The sequence below is a fragment of the Seriola lalandi genome, unplaced genomic scaffold, assembly GCF_002814215.2.
Source record: "Seriola lalandi dorsalis isolate HSWRI2012SDOR001 ecotype SW California unplaced genomic scaffold, Sedor1 jcf7180002053898, whole genome shotgun sequence".
Classification (NCBI taxonomy): Eukaryota; Metazoa; Chordata; class Actinopteri; order Carangiformes; family Carangidae; genus Seriola; species Seriola lalandi.
In genome coordinates, this window is record NW_019524451.1 from 839,763 (window position 1) to 856,776 (window position 17,014).

Below are 17,014 nucleotides of genomic sequence, written 5' to 3' on the forward strand. Positions count from 1 at the left end.
AAGGAAAATGGAGGAGGAATGCACGGGATTCCTGACTTTGTATGTCCTTCACTCCCACATTCAATAATTCACACAGCCCACACACAGAAAGACATACAGACACACAGTGAGATGAGAACAACAGGCACAAATGTATGCTGTGCGACGTGAGGACGCCATGGCCTCTGATCAGATCACTGGCACCAGTGCTCTCAGAGGAGCTGGACAGAAACAGTGATCAGATTGAGGGCAGTGAACTGTAAATACAGGATCCCCAGCCATATGGAGGGAGTCCTACAGAGCTCACTAATTAGGTGCATGTAGATTCAAATAAGCCCAAGAAAACAAATGATGCTGCAAAGAACTACTTCTAAAAGAACTAAGAGAGATTGAAGCGAACAAGAATTTTCTGCAAGGCCATACTGTAAAACCTTTTCACCACTTTTCAGAATTTGTTGGCGATAAGCAAGTTTGTAGCAAGGACAGAAATCCTTTATCAGGAAAACATACAAGTCTGAGAGAGCTGTCAACCTTGACTGCCGAGTGACCCAGTGCATGTGGAAGCAGAGGCGTGGCCTTCATAATTGAAATAATAAATCGAGGTGGAGAGGCAGCCTGACCCAATCAATAATGGTAATCTATGTGGCTGAGTCAATCAGTGCACCAATTATTACATCATCAAAAAAATCCCACCAAGACAATTCAGGGATTTCTTCCAACATTGCTCCCTGAACAATAAATCGGCTCTGGAACGGTGAAAGGCAGCTCTTAGCGGCTCAGGGGAAGTGCAGAAACGAGGCTCAAGGGAAACATGATCTCCTGTTCTGTTATCAAATTCACAAAATATTCTCATAGAGGATGGAAATGGTTTTCCACCAGTCTAAAGCTCCTTTGTTTATGTCTAATTTCAAGTGACAGTGTGTTTCAGGTCCTTCCCTATTATCTGATGACATACCCACCACATGTCTGTGCTGCAGGTCTGATAAGGTGAATTAACTTCAAACAGAGTCATGGGAGATGCAACATGTACATTTTTATTGTTTCAATATTTTTCATCACTCTAAATCCCATTTATTTCAAGGTAACTCTTGCTTAAAGCCTAGTTAGTTTTGTTTGACCTTTAACTTTCCATTGGAGATGTCCTATAATGTTCTTTGCAGACTTATATGGCTTTATCACCATAAAAAAAAATCTGCCTTGAGAAAATGTCCTGAACTGTCTTTTCACAAATGGCGCACTCTAAATACTAAAATTCAGATTAAAATTGGCACCATATTCAGATGTACTTGAATTCAGTAGCCACAGCAGAATTCAGTATGTGCAGTTCAATCAGTTCAGCAAGAACTTAATTATCTGTTAGAAAATCATGCTAGCTCACAGAAATGATCTTGTGAGAGATTTGTGTCTTGATTGTCTTCACAGAGAAGCAACTAAATCTAAATCTGCAGTTAACTGACAATAGCTTATTTCACAACAATATGAGATTGTGCCACATGCAGCCCAGATTTAATACTGTTTACCTGATTACAGAAATTTGATCAGTGGTGACAGTGACCTGGAGCCTGAAATAAAGCAATAGGCCAATATGAGGATTTGTTTTACAACCCATAATTGTTCCAAAGTCCATTCAAAATTGTTCACAAGAATGAGAGGAAGAAACAGCAGGCTTTAAGTAATAAAGTGGAAAAGCTTTACTGGAAATAAAGTGAATGATAAATGGAGATAAAACAACAAAATGTAATAAACTTAGTGACGTAACGCTGCGTTGGCACTTCAGAAGACATTCAGAAGACATTTAGTGGCATTTCTTTACTGAGTAATGCAGTGGAAATGAAATAACACAGATGCCCCTCTTTAAACTGTGATCTACAAATCGCAATCCCTGCGCAGATCTCGCAGCACTGATGTGGACGCTCACACTGAATCCTGTAGACCTGCCACAGGAACGCACAGTCCAGCCACAAGATGCGCACTAGACGCTTCGCTTGGGAGGAGCTTCTGGATTTTCCCCCCTTGTTTCACGCCACTCTCGAGTGAGGACCCGTTTGCAAAAGGAGATATAGGGGGAAAGGTGAGTCCATTAATATGTAGATAGCGTTCATTTAGACTTTGAATGGATTTTGCGAGGCTAGTTTTGGTGACAGAAACCTGAGGTGCAAGGTATTAATCTCTGTTCTTTTGTGACAGCAACCTGTGGTTACTGAACTACTACACTGTATGTGCGTAATTTGGATATGAGAGAAACCTTTGACAAGGAGGATGAACAAGTGTCCAAATTACGAACCACAGCAAACTATTTGTGTTATTTGTGCACCTGTCTTATCGGCTGAATAAGCTCAGAAAGCTCACTTGGAGGTATTTGAATGCACACTATTCAGTAACTTAAACAAATGGCGACAAATTACGCACGAACGAAGCATCAATGCACATTTGATTGGGAATCAGGTACCTCATCATAATCCGACGGCAGTGCATAGAGTTCATTAGAATCCGGTTGTATTGCGGTTTTCTGCTCCAGCAGGTGTAAGGGAACAGATCCCTCAGGGGCACAAGCTTGCCTAAAGTCAAGGACGAGGCTACCATCGCTGATCAAAAACGGGTGCTTTGACAAATCACCGATGCCTGCAGCCTGCCTGATGAATCTCTGCTGTGTGCCACTGTGAGGCTGCGTGCCCTGGTGACAGAGGGTAAAGGCAGGTTGTACATGGTTTTTGTTGTCGTTGGCAGAGCAGCGCTCTAGCTGTCCTCACACATGGACATTTTATACTGTGTACTTAAATGTTCAGAAACTCAAAGCCTGTATGAAGGGCTTTTATTTCTAGGAAATGCACACCATCACACACACACACACACACACACACACACACACACACACACACACACACACACACTTGTTGTGTAGACCTTTTGTTGCTAGAACTCAGTTGCTGAGGACAATATCATTCATGTTGCAGAAAGATTAATGACAATAAAGCGACACAACAATGTCAAAAAATATTTTATTTAGTCAATATTTTTGAAATATTCATGAGTTTCATTGTTAATAAAATAATGAAAAAGCAATGATGTCAGTAAACTAAAGTCTGTTCAATGATCTGTCAAGAAACAGTCCACAGGACCAAACCCAAAGCAACCAGAGAGTGTCTGTCACCAAATAGATGGCCTCTCAGTAAATGGTCTGTCTATTTATGGTGAAAATTTTGAGTGTTAGCCATGAAAAAAATGTGCAAGCAAACACAAAAAAACAACAAATGTGTCCAGTTTTTAACACTTAAAAAGAAATCCTTTAGAGAGAGTATTGTAGATTTATCGAAGGCCACTTGCTGAGTCTAATGCCACTTAATGTAATTAGCATTCATCTGCTTCATGAGAGTAAGAATAATTGACAGTGACATTGACAGTAGTTTTTATACATGTCATAACAAAATGTTCTCTGTATTCAGCAAGAGCTCTCAGACTCTCACAGGAAACTGACAGAAAGTATAAGATAATGAACTACAGATAGTATATTGAAATAACATGACTTAAATACAGTTGTGTAACCCGGGCCAGCACCAGTCTTTCTGTCTGAAAAAAGGCTTACGACACAATATACCCTTTATGAGAGTCAGACTTTGTATGAGAGCAGCCTGTGACTCTAATGATGTTGCTTTGAACTGGCTGATCACATTGCTTCCTCCATCGTTTTCCTTTAGCCTTCATAATAGCACAGGTGTTCATGTTCCTTGGAAACGCTGCATGCTGTAACCAAATGAATACTTGTTGGTAATGAATTTTCATTATGAATAGTATGAGGGAGAAATATGGTCTGTTTCTTGGGGGGTGGGGGGTGGGGGGGTTTGGAACAAAAGAACTGATTTTCTATTGATTATGATCTAACTGAAATGCATATTTCATTTTCTTTGCTTTTCAGAACATCTCAATGCAATCTTGGGCAATTGTTCCTATAATTAGGATGTGTGCATTAGAGAAGTGTCTTATCTTCTAAATTGCACAGTCAAGCTGTCAAGTTGAATACTAGATGTCTTTAATAACAATATGAGCTTTACAATGCAAAGCACTCTTTTCAGGTGATACGAAGAGAAATTAAATGAGTGTGTGTGAATGTGTATCAGTTCTGTTTAGTCATATTTCATTAAAAGTTGGATTTAGTCAAAGTTCTTGCAGTTCATTCAGTGCTGATGAAGTAAAAAGACCCTTAAAGTAGATGACAGGATTTTAAGTACAATGCTAATAATGGCATTTTGTGTATCTAAATATGTTAACAGTTTATTTCTCTGGGTGACAGAGGTACAGTATAAAGGGAAGGTATTACACTAAATAAACACCCTGAGCAGCGGTCAATCACCAAAGACACCCACTCACCCACCAAAGATGTGGGTTGTTAGACACGCGTTTTACCCTTCTGGTGACACCATGTGTTTGCTACAGTGGAGTTGGCAGTGAAGAAGAAATGCATATCAGGGGTGTTGGAAATTCCAAATTGGAGAGAAAAGGTGGAAATGAATAAACACCTGAAGCTTCGGTGTTTTTCACAGTGAATACCTTTGTCATTTTCTTATACAGCTTGCATGGATAATATTCTGCCTGGCCCGTCTCAAACAATGACTTTATTTTATGTGTTTTCTCTGCTCAGGTGTCTGCACAGCCTCGATCTGGCATCATCCAAAAAAATGAGCCCACCAGACACATTCAATAGCACAGAAGAAGGGGATGCTGGTGAGACCGATCCCGCGGTTCTACTTAACGACAGCATGGGTTTACACCCACCTGGTTTCCACACTGACATCACCAAGCACCTTGGAGTCCAGATCACCTTGATAACGGCGTACTCCCTAATCATTCTGCTGGGGCTGCTGGGGAATGCTCTTGTGATCTACATGATTATTCGCTACAGAAACATGCGAACAGTGACCAACTTCTTCATAGCTAACCTGGCCCTGGCAGACCTCTTGGTGAACACTCTGTGCTTGCCCTTCACTCTGGTCTACACTCTGTTAGATGAGTGGAAGTTTGGGGCTGTGTTGTGCCACATGGTGCCATTTGCCCAGGCCCTGAGCGTGCATGTATCCATCCTTACCATGACTGTCATTGCTCTGGAGCGTTACCGCTGTATCATCTTCCACCTTGGTCGGCGCCTCACGTGGCACTCCAGCTTCCTTATCATGGCATTCACCTGGACTATGTCTGCCGTCTTGGCAGCACCCCTGGCCATCTTCAGAGAGTACCGCAATGAAGAGATACCTTCAATCAACCTGCGTATTGCTGTCTGCTCTGAGAAGTGGCCTCACGGGACCAGCAGGGACGGAGTCATCTACAGCCTCTCAATGCTGCTCCTACAGTACATTATTCCTTTAGCCATCATTAGCTATGCCTACATCTGCATCTGGGTCAAACTCAAGAATCACATCAGCCCATCCAGCCGCAACGACAGCATCAAACGCCGCAAAAAGACCACCAAGATGTTGGCGCTGGTGGTGGTGGTGTTTGCTATCTGCTGGCTTCCGTTCCATGTGTTTCAGCTGGCCAGTGATCTGGACCTGGTGCTTAGGTTTAAGGAGTACAAACTAATATACACAGTGTTCCATATTGTGGCTATGTGTTCGACTTTTACCAACCCTCTCCTGTATGGGTGGATGAATAAAAACTACCGGAATGGCTTCCTTATGGTCTTCCGTTGTGAGGATAAGCCAGATTCTTTCCACCCTGAAGGCTCGTTCAGGACACGCTCCATAAGAGGGTTGACTCTGAATGGTCGTAATGGTGGACATCCTCCCACTGCTGTGTGAGATTAACAAATTTTAAAAAGCCTGTAGAATATGATTGAACACAATGAACGCACCTCTGGTTTGTGGTGCTTGTGGTACAGAAGTAGCCTTTTGACTTGAATGGTCTGAGCTTGAGTGTTTATGTCACTGGAGAAGACTCAAAGCTTTGCATGTATATTGCTTTATGCAAGGCTTTTCTTTCCATTGTGAATGGTACTAGTGAAAATTCATTTGTTGAACGTATTCAAATATGTGTTGAAGATGTTTACTAAGGTGTTAAGTAACTTGGTACAATGTATAACGTGTTTCCTGTTGATCCAGAGCTCTTGTTGGTAAGTAATGTCCAATTAATTATGCTCTCCACGCATACATTGACCTATCTGAGGCTATTGATGTGCTCATTCTTACTGAAGAGAGGCTGGTGGTTATTGCCACTGTGAGAAGTTTAATTTGTCACACTTGTTTTTCTATTTTTTTGGTTGTTCAAAACATTTGGATGAATTTCACTTAATTCATCCAAATGATGTGTTTATTTAATTAATTACAGTGTTCTAGTAGAATAAACATTCAGTCCACATCCAAGGAATCCAGAGAAGGCTACTGCTGATTTTCTGTCCAACCAGGAAGTTAATTGTGTTCACCTGGCAACCAGCTGTTCCTGATCAGATGGACCAGCAGGACTCTGTGTCCAAAGGAATGGGATCGAAAACCACTGAAGTGTGTGAAGTGAGAACAAGTTCATGATATCTTCATCACAGAATGGGAGCAGCTGCTTTGAGGATATATAAAAAAAAGGGGGATTCGGAAGATGTCATGCAGTTTCATAATGATTACTCTGAGCTGATAAAGAGTCCTTTGTTGGTTGTCTTTTAATAAGGGAAACATGAACATTTATTAATTAACTGATTAATGACAGGGCCTCTGAGCACACACATCAAGCCCCTAGTGTACACACAGCTCCCAAAGTTAATTTGACATTCAGGAGAAATTATGTTTTGTGCCTCCATTTCAAATAAAGAGACATTTGCTTGAACAATATGTAGACTAGTCAAAACTTATTGGGGTACCACTTAATGGATGTACTCTGCATACTTAAGAGTAATACAGGAAAATAAACTTCAACTCCCTAAACCTGACAGCTGGAAAATCCATCTATAGTTGTGAAAACAGAGGGAAAATAGAAGCGATTGAGGCATTTTTTTTAATATACAAATGTGAGGTTAAACAGCCCTACACATAAACTTTCAGACATTCAGAACAAAAACCAGAGGGTCCATATAACAGCCAATAAAGCATTTAATGAACAATCAAACAAATGTAGAGTACGCAGTGTGATTCATTTCAAGGCAGAGAAAATATCTATTGCATTTTTATTGCTGGTTCTTCTTGACACCCACATTACTGATTTCATGGCTTAGCCTATATTCCTTTATGTGCTGTAGATTATTATAGAAGCTCTAAGCCTTTAACAGTACTACCAGCAGGCAAACATTAAGCTTCGACCCATGTCTACAGATGTTTTCAGGGTTGATTTTAGCAAAGCGGAATAAATTATCTATCTATCCTCCTCCACTGAAGTGTGCTTAAAGACATGTATCTGCAAAAATAGCAAGACAAGGTCAGATTAACAATCATTATGTTTTTTTGTTTGTTTTGTTCAACCTTTGAGTTGAAGAGAAATTTTAGGTTTTGTAAATGGTGCACTTTCAAAGGAGCCTTACATGCAACTTACATTGGTTTTGACAACATTAGACGACATCCCAAAAAATCTTATCGAAATTCACGCTGTAGATAACCGATACTGTTAAACACTGCGCGGCATTTATACAGTCACCTGCTGCCCTCTAGTGTTCAAAGTGAGCATTACACTTGCACCGCCTACCGGATATGTCGTGATGCTTGACCTTCTCTCTAGCCCCAGACGGTTGCGATGAATTGTGGGTGGCTGCCCGGTGAAGTTCATCCCGATAGGAGTGTAAAATGCAAATAGTTGTCTTCTGAATACTGTCGCCATACAGGTAACCGGCTTTGCCTCTGAAATGAGTTTGCTCGTAGAATGTCGTTCAGAGAAATGTCTGGGTCGTAGTATGCCATTCATTCATGGCGTTTGCTTCATGCTAGGCTAGCTTATGCTAACGAGGAAGCTAAGTAGTGCGGACCTACGGTGCGGACGTGACAAATGTGACAGTAACGTTATAGCTGATATTACCCACTGACTGATTAAATATTCATTAGTCTGTGTTCGTGGTGTTAGCCACATAGGCTGTCGTTAGTCACACCAGGAGACTCGGTGTGGTATTCATGAAATAATGATGATTATTTTTTTAGTATTTATTTTACTGACAGCTGTCATGTCGCGTTTAGCTGGAAAGTTCGTGAAGTTGTGTGTCTCTGTTAACGGCCATGACTTGTTTTACATATTTCAGCATATCTTAACAAACCTAAATCCTATCGTTTAGTCGTTGTCGCTTTTTTCTGTAAATAACATGTTTTGCTTGTTGACACATTAGAGTACAAAAATGTACATTTCCTCATCCGTACACCACCGTGTAATGTGTATACCACTAGCTGTCACCGTGTTTGTTCTCGGGGTCGTTTGAAAACTAGCTGAACAAACGTAGCAAATTAACACGTTTTGTTTGTTCTGGATCTGCACAGGATATTGCCAGAGTAAACTGAGGGAACAATGGTGAAATATTTCTGCTGCGCAGATTTACTCAAAAGCACCTGGGACCAAGTCTGTGTTGCTTTCTGGCAACGATATCCCAACCCCTACAGGTGAGCACAATGAGAGCAGTGGATGTATTCATACACTTTTCACCTTTGATCACCGCTGAACATCCTTATTCAAATAGCACCGAGATTTTGACTTGTGTATACTAAGAAGGTTTGGCAGTGGTGGAAAGTAATGAAATACATTACTCAAGCAGTGTGCTTTGCTTATTTATTAAAGATTTAATATTCCTTAGCTATTACTGCTGAATATCACATGTCTGCTAGTTATTTTGAATATAATAGTTTTACATTCAAAACCTATGAACTGATATAATGTGACACTGTTACAGACAAACTATCCAACAGTATGTAAGGCAGTTAAATTAGTTTCACCTCAATCAGCTAAAACATTAAAATCCCACTTACACCTTAATGCATGAGTAATAGTAATAGCATAATACAATAATACTCATTACAGGTTCCCTTCTAATCTCACCTAATGCGTTATTTTATTTTTAATATTTTAACTACATTTAATGTTAAATATTTTTATGTCTTATACCACTAAAGTAAACCTATTAATGAACAACAGTTTAGATACAATTATTTGTTATTTGTTTTTAAGCAAAACTTTAGATGGTTTCTTCTCAGATTTTAATATTTGCTGACTTCATGATACAATAGTTAAGTAGATATAAGAAATTGTGATTCACATTTTCATTAGGTTCTTACATTTTCTAGGCTAAACATAACTTGAAGAAGAAGAAAGTAATCAAGAAAATAATCTGCAGAGTAATCAACAATGAAAATAACTGTTAGTTACAACCCTATTGATTAGTCGAGCAACAGGAAATTTTGATAATCAGTTTATTGTTTCTTTTATGAAGCTTAAGTGCTAAAGAAAATGTGGATTTCAGTTTCTTTATTTGTGAGTTTGCTGGGGTTTTTTTCAGTTTTGTTATTTCAAATTAAATGTCTTCAGGTTTCTGACTGTTGATTTAAACAAAGTAACAGTTTTAAAACTTTTACATTTTGAGACCTCTTGAACACAAATTGACTTTTCTTCCTGTTTTCTCACATATTGTAGATTAGATGATTAACCATTTGGAACGAAAATAATGTTTTATATCAGGTCTTGATCCATAGCATTTCCTTCTCTCCCACAGTAACCATGTTTTGACTGAGGACATAATTTTCAGAGAGGTTACTCCAACCAACTGCCTCATTTCCAGACGTCTGTTGACCAAAACTAGCCGATCGCCTCGCTGGATGGAGCGGTACCTTCCAAAGCACATGGCCAGCTCAGCGTACATTATTGAGGACTCCATTGTGGACCCTCACAAACGGACCATGACCACATTCACATGGAACATCAGCCACGCTCGGCTCATGGTACATTAGCGTTAGCATATATTTGCATTCAGTATTGCGCAGAATAATAACATGGTCTCACGTTGCTTTTGTTTGTTTTTCGCTCTCTGTTCCAGTCTGTGGAAGAGCGGTGCGAGTACCGAATTAACCCTGAAAATGGCAGCTGGACAGAGATGAAAAGAGAAGCTTGGATCTCCTCCAATGTCTATGGGCTCTCTAGAGCTATTCAGGTCAGTAGAGCAAAGTGGAGCACCACACTACGTAACAGCACAGGGAAATGGTGTGGGGCATCTGAAAGGGAGAATCACCCACCTACGTGTCATTCTGTAATTGCTAACATAATACTAAGTGTGAAGATGCAACAGCTGAGTGCTTGAAGTTGTCTTTCAAGTTACTAAATGATTTATGACATCAGAATGATTTATTTATTGATTGTTGTCACCTTCTGAGTGTATACAAGTAAATATGTGACGATATGAGTTATAGGTTGCTGACACATTATTCTCTAAGAGGTATTTTCTGTCTTGATTAACTGTTGTCTCTCTCCAGGAATTTGGCCTTGCAAGGTTCAAGACCAGTGTTACAAAGACCATGAAAGGGTTTGAGTATGTGCTGGCCAAAATGCAAGGTAAATCATCATTAAATGAATCATTCCTTATCCATCTGGATTTACATTTAATTTTACATCTGATGTAGTTAAAACACCAATAATTAGTGCATTGCATTGCATTAATTGGTGGAATGATGCCATGGAAAAGGAATGATATAGAAGCACAAGTGCTCTGATGCTAGCTAGGCTGTTAACATTCAGGTTAGTAGATATAAAGTATAACTTAAAAGTAAATATAAAAAGTGTAACTTTTTCTTATAAAGTTAAAGTATCTCTTTCTTTGCTGTAACTAAGTAATTCGAGAAAATCAGCTGTTTGGAAATGATGATAATTTTCAGTTGGTCAAATCCAAAACATAGTTCTGTCAAAACAAATGTAAAGTCATTGAATACATAGGAAAAATACATTATTATATTACTTTAAGTATATCCATCTGCATCCACCATCTATATTCTGTTGAAACCCTGGAGACTGACTTAAGTGTTTGTTTGTTTGTTTGTATGAGACAATTCCAAACTATTAGGGAATAGCATTGGTATTCATGACCTACATAAATACATAGATCAGCCAAATTAAGGACATTATGTAATTTCTTCTGTAGGTGAAACACCATCAAGAACCCTGGCAGAAACAGCTACAGAGCGGGCAAGAGAGACAGCACTGGCAGCTAAGGAGAAAGCCAAAGACCTCGCCTCACACGCCCAGAAGAAACAATATGTGTGACGAGCCTCATGAATCACTGGTTCTGCAGCCACTGACACTAGGACAGATTTTTCTTTACCCCCTCTCATTGTTCGGTCAGGCATCAGGGTAAGACAAACTGATCCCAGTCATGGGTAGACACCTCTGTGAGGTAGCATCCAAATGAAATGGTGGGTGGACCATAAAAGGCCTGAGCTGGGTTCAAGAGCCTGTTCCAGCCTCCCTGTCCGTGCCACACTGAGTTTATTGTACATTAAAAACCAGATCATCTCAGTATTTACCAGAGATAGGGATCTTAGAAAGGAATGGTCAGATGTGGCTCTGTGTGCCATAAAATGATAAAAGCACTTTGCCAACCTTGATACTGTTCCTCAGACCTTTGCTCAACCTCTGTGCCCATCAACAGTGTTTGCTTTTTACTCTGTATCTTTACGAGTATGTCATATTGTCTTGTAGTAGCATCGTATTATTATCAGCTTCTTGTCCAGAAGCTAAGATTAACATACAGAATCTTATTATTTCAAATTCATGTGTGTGATTTACTTAAGTTGTTGTTTAGTTGCAATCATGTTATGTTTTAGTTCAGTTCACCCACCCACACCTTAATCGTCCAACCAAGACTGATTGCTTCAGGTTGAAGTTCATTGACTGAAGGGTACGTGTCATTGGCAGTCATAGCTTGAGAAGAAATGCTCACTTGGCACTTATGATATTGTGGTATGATCTGGTTGCAATGGATTTCAGTGTCTTCACTTAAATTTAGAATGTGTGTACAAATACAAAAATGGCCTTGTATTGTACATTCAGCTTAGGTCTGACTATACAAACCATGCAACAATGTGCTCTTGCTGTATCAATTAAATATCAGCTTGTCAATAAATGGACAGTTTATTTGTAACCATAATACTGTGATTACTTTGTACACAATAAGTGGTATCTCTGTATAGTTCAATCAGTGGACCCCAACCTGGGGAACGGGACACCCGGAAGGGGTTACAGGACAAATCTGACAGGATGGGAAGGAGAAGAACCTCGGAGTTTCAAAGCAAGAGGTCTTGTAAAATAACCATAAACAGCACATAAATATAGAAAATATTTATTCATAAAAAATAAAAAAAAAAGATTACACCAGTACAAAATGCTACATAATATTACTGGGCGGAGAGACAGATGAATGCATACATACTATGAAAAAGGTAATAAGGCATCTTGCATATACAAAAATGAAGGGAAAAAGCACCTTCAGTTATTAAATATATAGCAGTGAATAGATTAGATACTTGTAATACAGCATTAATTGCATAATCATTACAAGTAGACATTACCTGCTTGACTGTGGTGAATTTGGTGCATGCAAAATTAACATTTTAATTGACAAATGCACAAGCAGCGAAGTGTACAGTTGTGCTAATGGACACTGCAAAGAATATAAGCAGTGAAGAAAACTCATTTGATCTGTGCAAGGAGCCCCCAACCCGCAATGCTCACAATTTATCTTTCACACAGACATTGAAATTCTTGCACTTAACCACAGACTGAATTGTGTACAAATACACTAAATTAATATTTGGCATGGTTATGTAAATGCCACATATCAATGTGCAAAGGTGACCAGTTAATTTCTCTTCACTGTTTTTGATATACCCACAATCCTTCTGAGATAAAAACAAGTGCAATGTGTGGTCGTTTTGTGCAACAGAAGAAAAAGAACAAAACACATGACTGAACTTACATAATAAGACAATAATACAAAACATAGCACAGATTATTGTATAAGTGCATGCTACACATGACATGAAATATGAACTTAGTGCTAAAGAGAAGCTGTATTGACTACTAGACCAAATCTGATTTAAGGCAGAATTCAGTATAGACATACTGTAGTAAAGAATAAGTTAAGAGTTTTGAATAAAAAGCCCTTATTTGGATTTAGAAAACTTACATAATCACTGTAAGTTACACCTCATGGCTTAGGGGAAAAAAAAGCCATTTATGGTCGATGCCAAAATATATATATGCGTAATGTTACATCCATCTCAGCCCAGTGATTTTAACTGCTATTCAGTGCAAATGGACACAGCTCATTCATTCATTATTGTTTAGCTTGTAGTCTGACATAATTTGAAAGGAGAACATCAAAACTTACTCCTTCCGTTAGAAAAAACAAAAAACAAGTGTTCAGTTGCTCAGTAACATATTTTTTCATTGTCCCTCATCCTCCATTTGCTTGTTTTTGGAATGTTTTCTCCTCTTCCTCTCCATCCGGTGGCATTAAGTGAGGTACTTAGGTTTACTGCTGTCATAGCCAGGCTTTGTCCATGCTGGAGTAACAGTGGTCTGCGTCAGTGTGTGTAATGTTCAGTCCGTCAGAGTCAACACAGTCAAACACGATGCTCTCCACATCAACCTCCACGTCCTCTGTAATGTAACCAAAGATCAAATCCATTAGCATGAGTAAATATGAGGAAATTCACCTTTCACATGTTTAACCCACTTAAACTAGGGCTGGGTCATGTTATTCAAAATAGACTCAACTTACAACAATATATGTTTAACATTGATATTTATCACAATGTGGCAAATGCACAGGAGATGCAGAATAAAATACATCCAACTGGTGATCAATTAATTGTGTTCCATTATTTTACATTACAGCAAAACTGTTCAAGAGGATAAAATACAATATTATGGTTACATTTTGCTTTGAATTATTTAATAAGGCAACTGAATTTGGTAGGTTATGACATGTTAAGATCATGTCATCTTGATATGCTAAATGATAATTATCAATTATAGCTCAGCTGCAGCCAGATCAGTGTAAATGATGTATGTAAATCTAATACTATATTGACTGTGCATAATGATTGACAAAAATGTGTCACAACTAAAAAATTTCAGGAGATACACAGAATGTGTTTTTAATGAAGCTGCTGTTTTGTTAGCCAGTTTAATTTCCATGAAAAGAATACAGTTAATATGAAGTTAGTGCCAGCTGCCAGTTAGCTTAGCTTAGCACAAAGACTGGAGACAGGGGAAAACAGCTAGCCTGGCTCTGTCCATAAGTAACAAATTCTGTCTACCATCATCTCCATATGTATATAACAAAAATTTAAAACAAAACTCATTCAAGCTTGAGATAAACTTTAAATTACAATTTTGCACTGAATGATCACTGTGGATTTTGTTCCCCCATCATTGCCAATTGAGGCGCATTAGGAAGGAAGAATAATTACAGTAAGCAATACCTGTCTTCATATTTACATGCCCCATTGTGAAACTGTCTTGGCATTGTCATGACCAATAGGCTGTGGTAAGAGGCTTCTTGTGTCTGAGAGACCTACCTCTGTCGGAGTCCGACCTCTCAGAGGACATGGTTGAGCCCTGACTATTGTTCCTCATCCTCTCTGTGCCTCTCTGCAGCTGCTCGAGCCGAACCCGCAGCTCTCTCTGTTCCCAGCGCAGGCGGCCCTTCAGTTTCTCTGCGCGCTCATCCTGCTCCTGCAGCTTCTGAAATGAAAAGGCAGAGAGAGAAACCAGTGAGCTACAGACCAAACCTTGGACACAGCCAGGCTGGGATAAGCACCTGGAGACCACCAAGCACTGTCAGCAGACGCAGTCACTATATCTGGTGAATCTTATTAGTTGACATCCAAGGCAGAGTAAGTCAAACAACAATACGAGGGTTCATTTCACTGTCCCAATGTATGTATCTACCTTTATGTGAAGCTGGGCTCGTCTCAGCAAGTTGAGGGTGGTGTTCCTCATGGAGTCAGATGAGAGAGGGACTTGTTTCTTGAGCTGCTCCAGACAGTGTCTTAGTTGAGCTCTTCTACACAACACAACAACAGGATGCAAAAATTGATGACGTTAATCCAGGCATGTGCAAAGCGGGTGTTAAAGACTGTGATAAGACTGACCATGTGATGTTATTTATTGTTATGACAAACAAGAATTACCTGTTCTTTTCCAGCTCATTGTGAACTGACCTGCAGTTACAGGAAGAGACAGATATTTTAGTTCTGATATGCATTTATGACAATGCAACTGCAACTTAAGCAATGACAGAGATGTTAGTGTTTCAAAGGGTGTTTTATCAAAACTGAAAGTCAAGCTTTACAAACCACACCCTCTTGTCAGTTGTCTGTTATGTAATGTATTCACCTATTGCCACCAGCAGATATCTTCTTGCTCTTCTGTTTGCTCCTCTTATCAGAGTGACCTGGACTGAGAGGCAGGACTGAAGCATATCCATGTTCTGCCTCTGTGCAGGAAAAAACACATCACAGCTGTGTCAGAAAACAGTCAAATGATCAATCAGCAGCTTCGAAACTCAATGGCAAAACAGTGTTAAATACAAATATTTCCAATAATTAATGTTAATGAACCCCGGTTCTATACATCAAACATTTAATATCATCATCAACATCAAGGTTGGAAGGAAATGAGGAGGACAAAGGCAGTCTGCTGCTGTCATCAGCATCATCTGCTGGACGGTTTGTTTTTGGGTTTTGGCGCCATCACACACCGCTTCTTCGCTATTATAAAATCGGATTTTCAGCCTCGCCGATTTAAACAGCTGATACAGTGTCTACAGAGCCTAAACAATGAGTGAAACTTGTAGCATCGCCTTTTTCTGACCCACTTTCATTCACCGTACTGAGCGGTCGGCGCCGCTTGGATTCATTTTCAAACTGGACTAGATTGGCGCCTTTGAGTACAATGATGTGACCGATATGTAGGTCACTGAGTCAAATGGGGAAGATCGTCTAAAATAATGTTCTAGCAAGAATCTCGATGAAATCTTGAACCATTCCTGTGTATTATATCCCTGTGTTATGTTTTGCGCGCATAGTTACTGTCGTTTCATTGTGCATTTTGTTGTTTTAACAATAAGCAACTTCCTCCCCTGTAGACTGACAGTTGTCATAAAATACACAGGCCTACCTCGTTCTCTTCTATCCAGAAACTCAGCTGCCCGGAGAAGCACCTGGATGTTGCAGACGTTTCCTTCCATTGTTGTTTTTGTTAAAATAAAATAAACGCAGGTAAACAACCTACTGTGACTCAAGCGTCAGTAGTCTCAAGTAGATGAAGCAGTGTCTGTGCTACGTCCTCAAGCCACAGAACCCCAACACTGACGCTGCCTTCACTGCTCCACGTAAACTCGGACATTTCATACTACAGTCATAAAAATGATCCGGTGGGCGCCGGGTTTGTCGATTGTAATAACAAAATGGGCCACCTAAAGTATTGCAGTCTTTTGGTTCACTTAAGTTAAAAAATAGTTTTTTATGGGTCATATTTATCAACAATTGTTGTTTTAAGAAGTGTGAGAATTACCCCTACGGTTTAGACAGCTCGGGAGCATATTGCAGTACCTGCTATTTATGTAAAATGGCAAATATATAATACGATACTTAACGATACAGTATGAAATTATCCATTTCTAATGAACATAATGTCATAAACACTATTAAAGGAAACAAAACACGTTTTGATAGTGACATATCCGAATGCGTTTGAAGGCATCTATAGACGACGTAAGACGTCATTGTGAAGCCCCCTTCCTCTTCCAAAACACCTTTATTTTTCAAACATTTAGCCTATTACATTGGTTATCAACGATATTGACCTTCTTATGCATATCTGCCTCTATCTAATCAAAACTTAAAACCATACAGTGTGTAAGATGGTCGTCTGTGGGCTAGTTGTACAAAGTTGCGCATATATTATATTAGAATTTATTATATTATATTATATTATATTATATTATATTATATTATATTATATTATATTATATTATATTATATTATATTATATTATATACGTATGTAAAATAAATATGTCCCTTTACAGAGACCAAAACAGT

The 17,014-nt window shown here is 39.2% G+C and overlaps 3 protein-coding genes across 3 annotated transcripts; 2 read left to right on the top strand and 1 right to left on the bottom strand.

Annotated features, from left to right (window-relative positions):
- The first annotated feature begins 1,870 nt into the window (after positions 1–1,870).
- Positions 1,871–7,063, top strand: npy7r (neuropeptide Y receptor Y7). Its single transcript, XM_023402174.2, has 2 exons — positions 1,871–2,050; positions 4,616–7,063. The coding sequence occupies exon 2, from the start codon at positions 4,653–4,655 to the stop codon at positions 5,766–5,768; it is 1,116 nt and encodes a 371-aa protein (XP_023257942.1). The 5' UTR covers positions 1,871–2,050; positions 4,616–4,652; the 3' UTR covers positions 5,769–7,063.
- A 557-nt stretch (positions 7,064–7,620) lies between these two features.
- Positions 7,621–12,049, top strand: prelid1a (PRELI domain containing 1a). The gene is made up of 6 exons (XM_023402175.2): positions 7,621–7,765; positions 8,406–8,525; positions 9,629–9,854; positions 9,950–10,063; positions 10,383–10,461; positions 11,045–12,049. Exons 2-6 carry the CDS (start codon positions 8,434–8,436, stop codon positions 11,164–11,166), a joined length of 633 nt encoding a protein of 210 aa, XP_023257943.1. The 5' UTR covers positions 7,621–7,765; positions 8,406–8,433; the 3' UTR covers positions 11,167–12,049.
- Positions 12,050–12,225: 176 nt separating this feature from the next.
- mxd3 (MAX dimerization protein 3) lies at positions 12,226–16,268 on the bottom strand. The gene is made up of 6 exons (XM_023402176.2): positions 16,090–16,268; positions 15,307–15,406; positions 15,102–15,131; positions 14,860–14,974; positions 14,487–14,652; positions 12,226–13,563 (listed from the first exon to the last, which is right to left on the bottom strand). Exons 1-6 carry the CDS (start codon positions 16,157–16,159, stop codon positions 13,445–13,447), a joined length of 600 nt encoding a protein of 199 aa, XP_023257944.1. The 5' UTR covers positions 16,160–16,268; the 3' UTR covers positions 12,226–13,444.
- Positions 16,269–17,014: the final 746 nt, after the last annotated feature.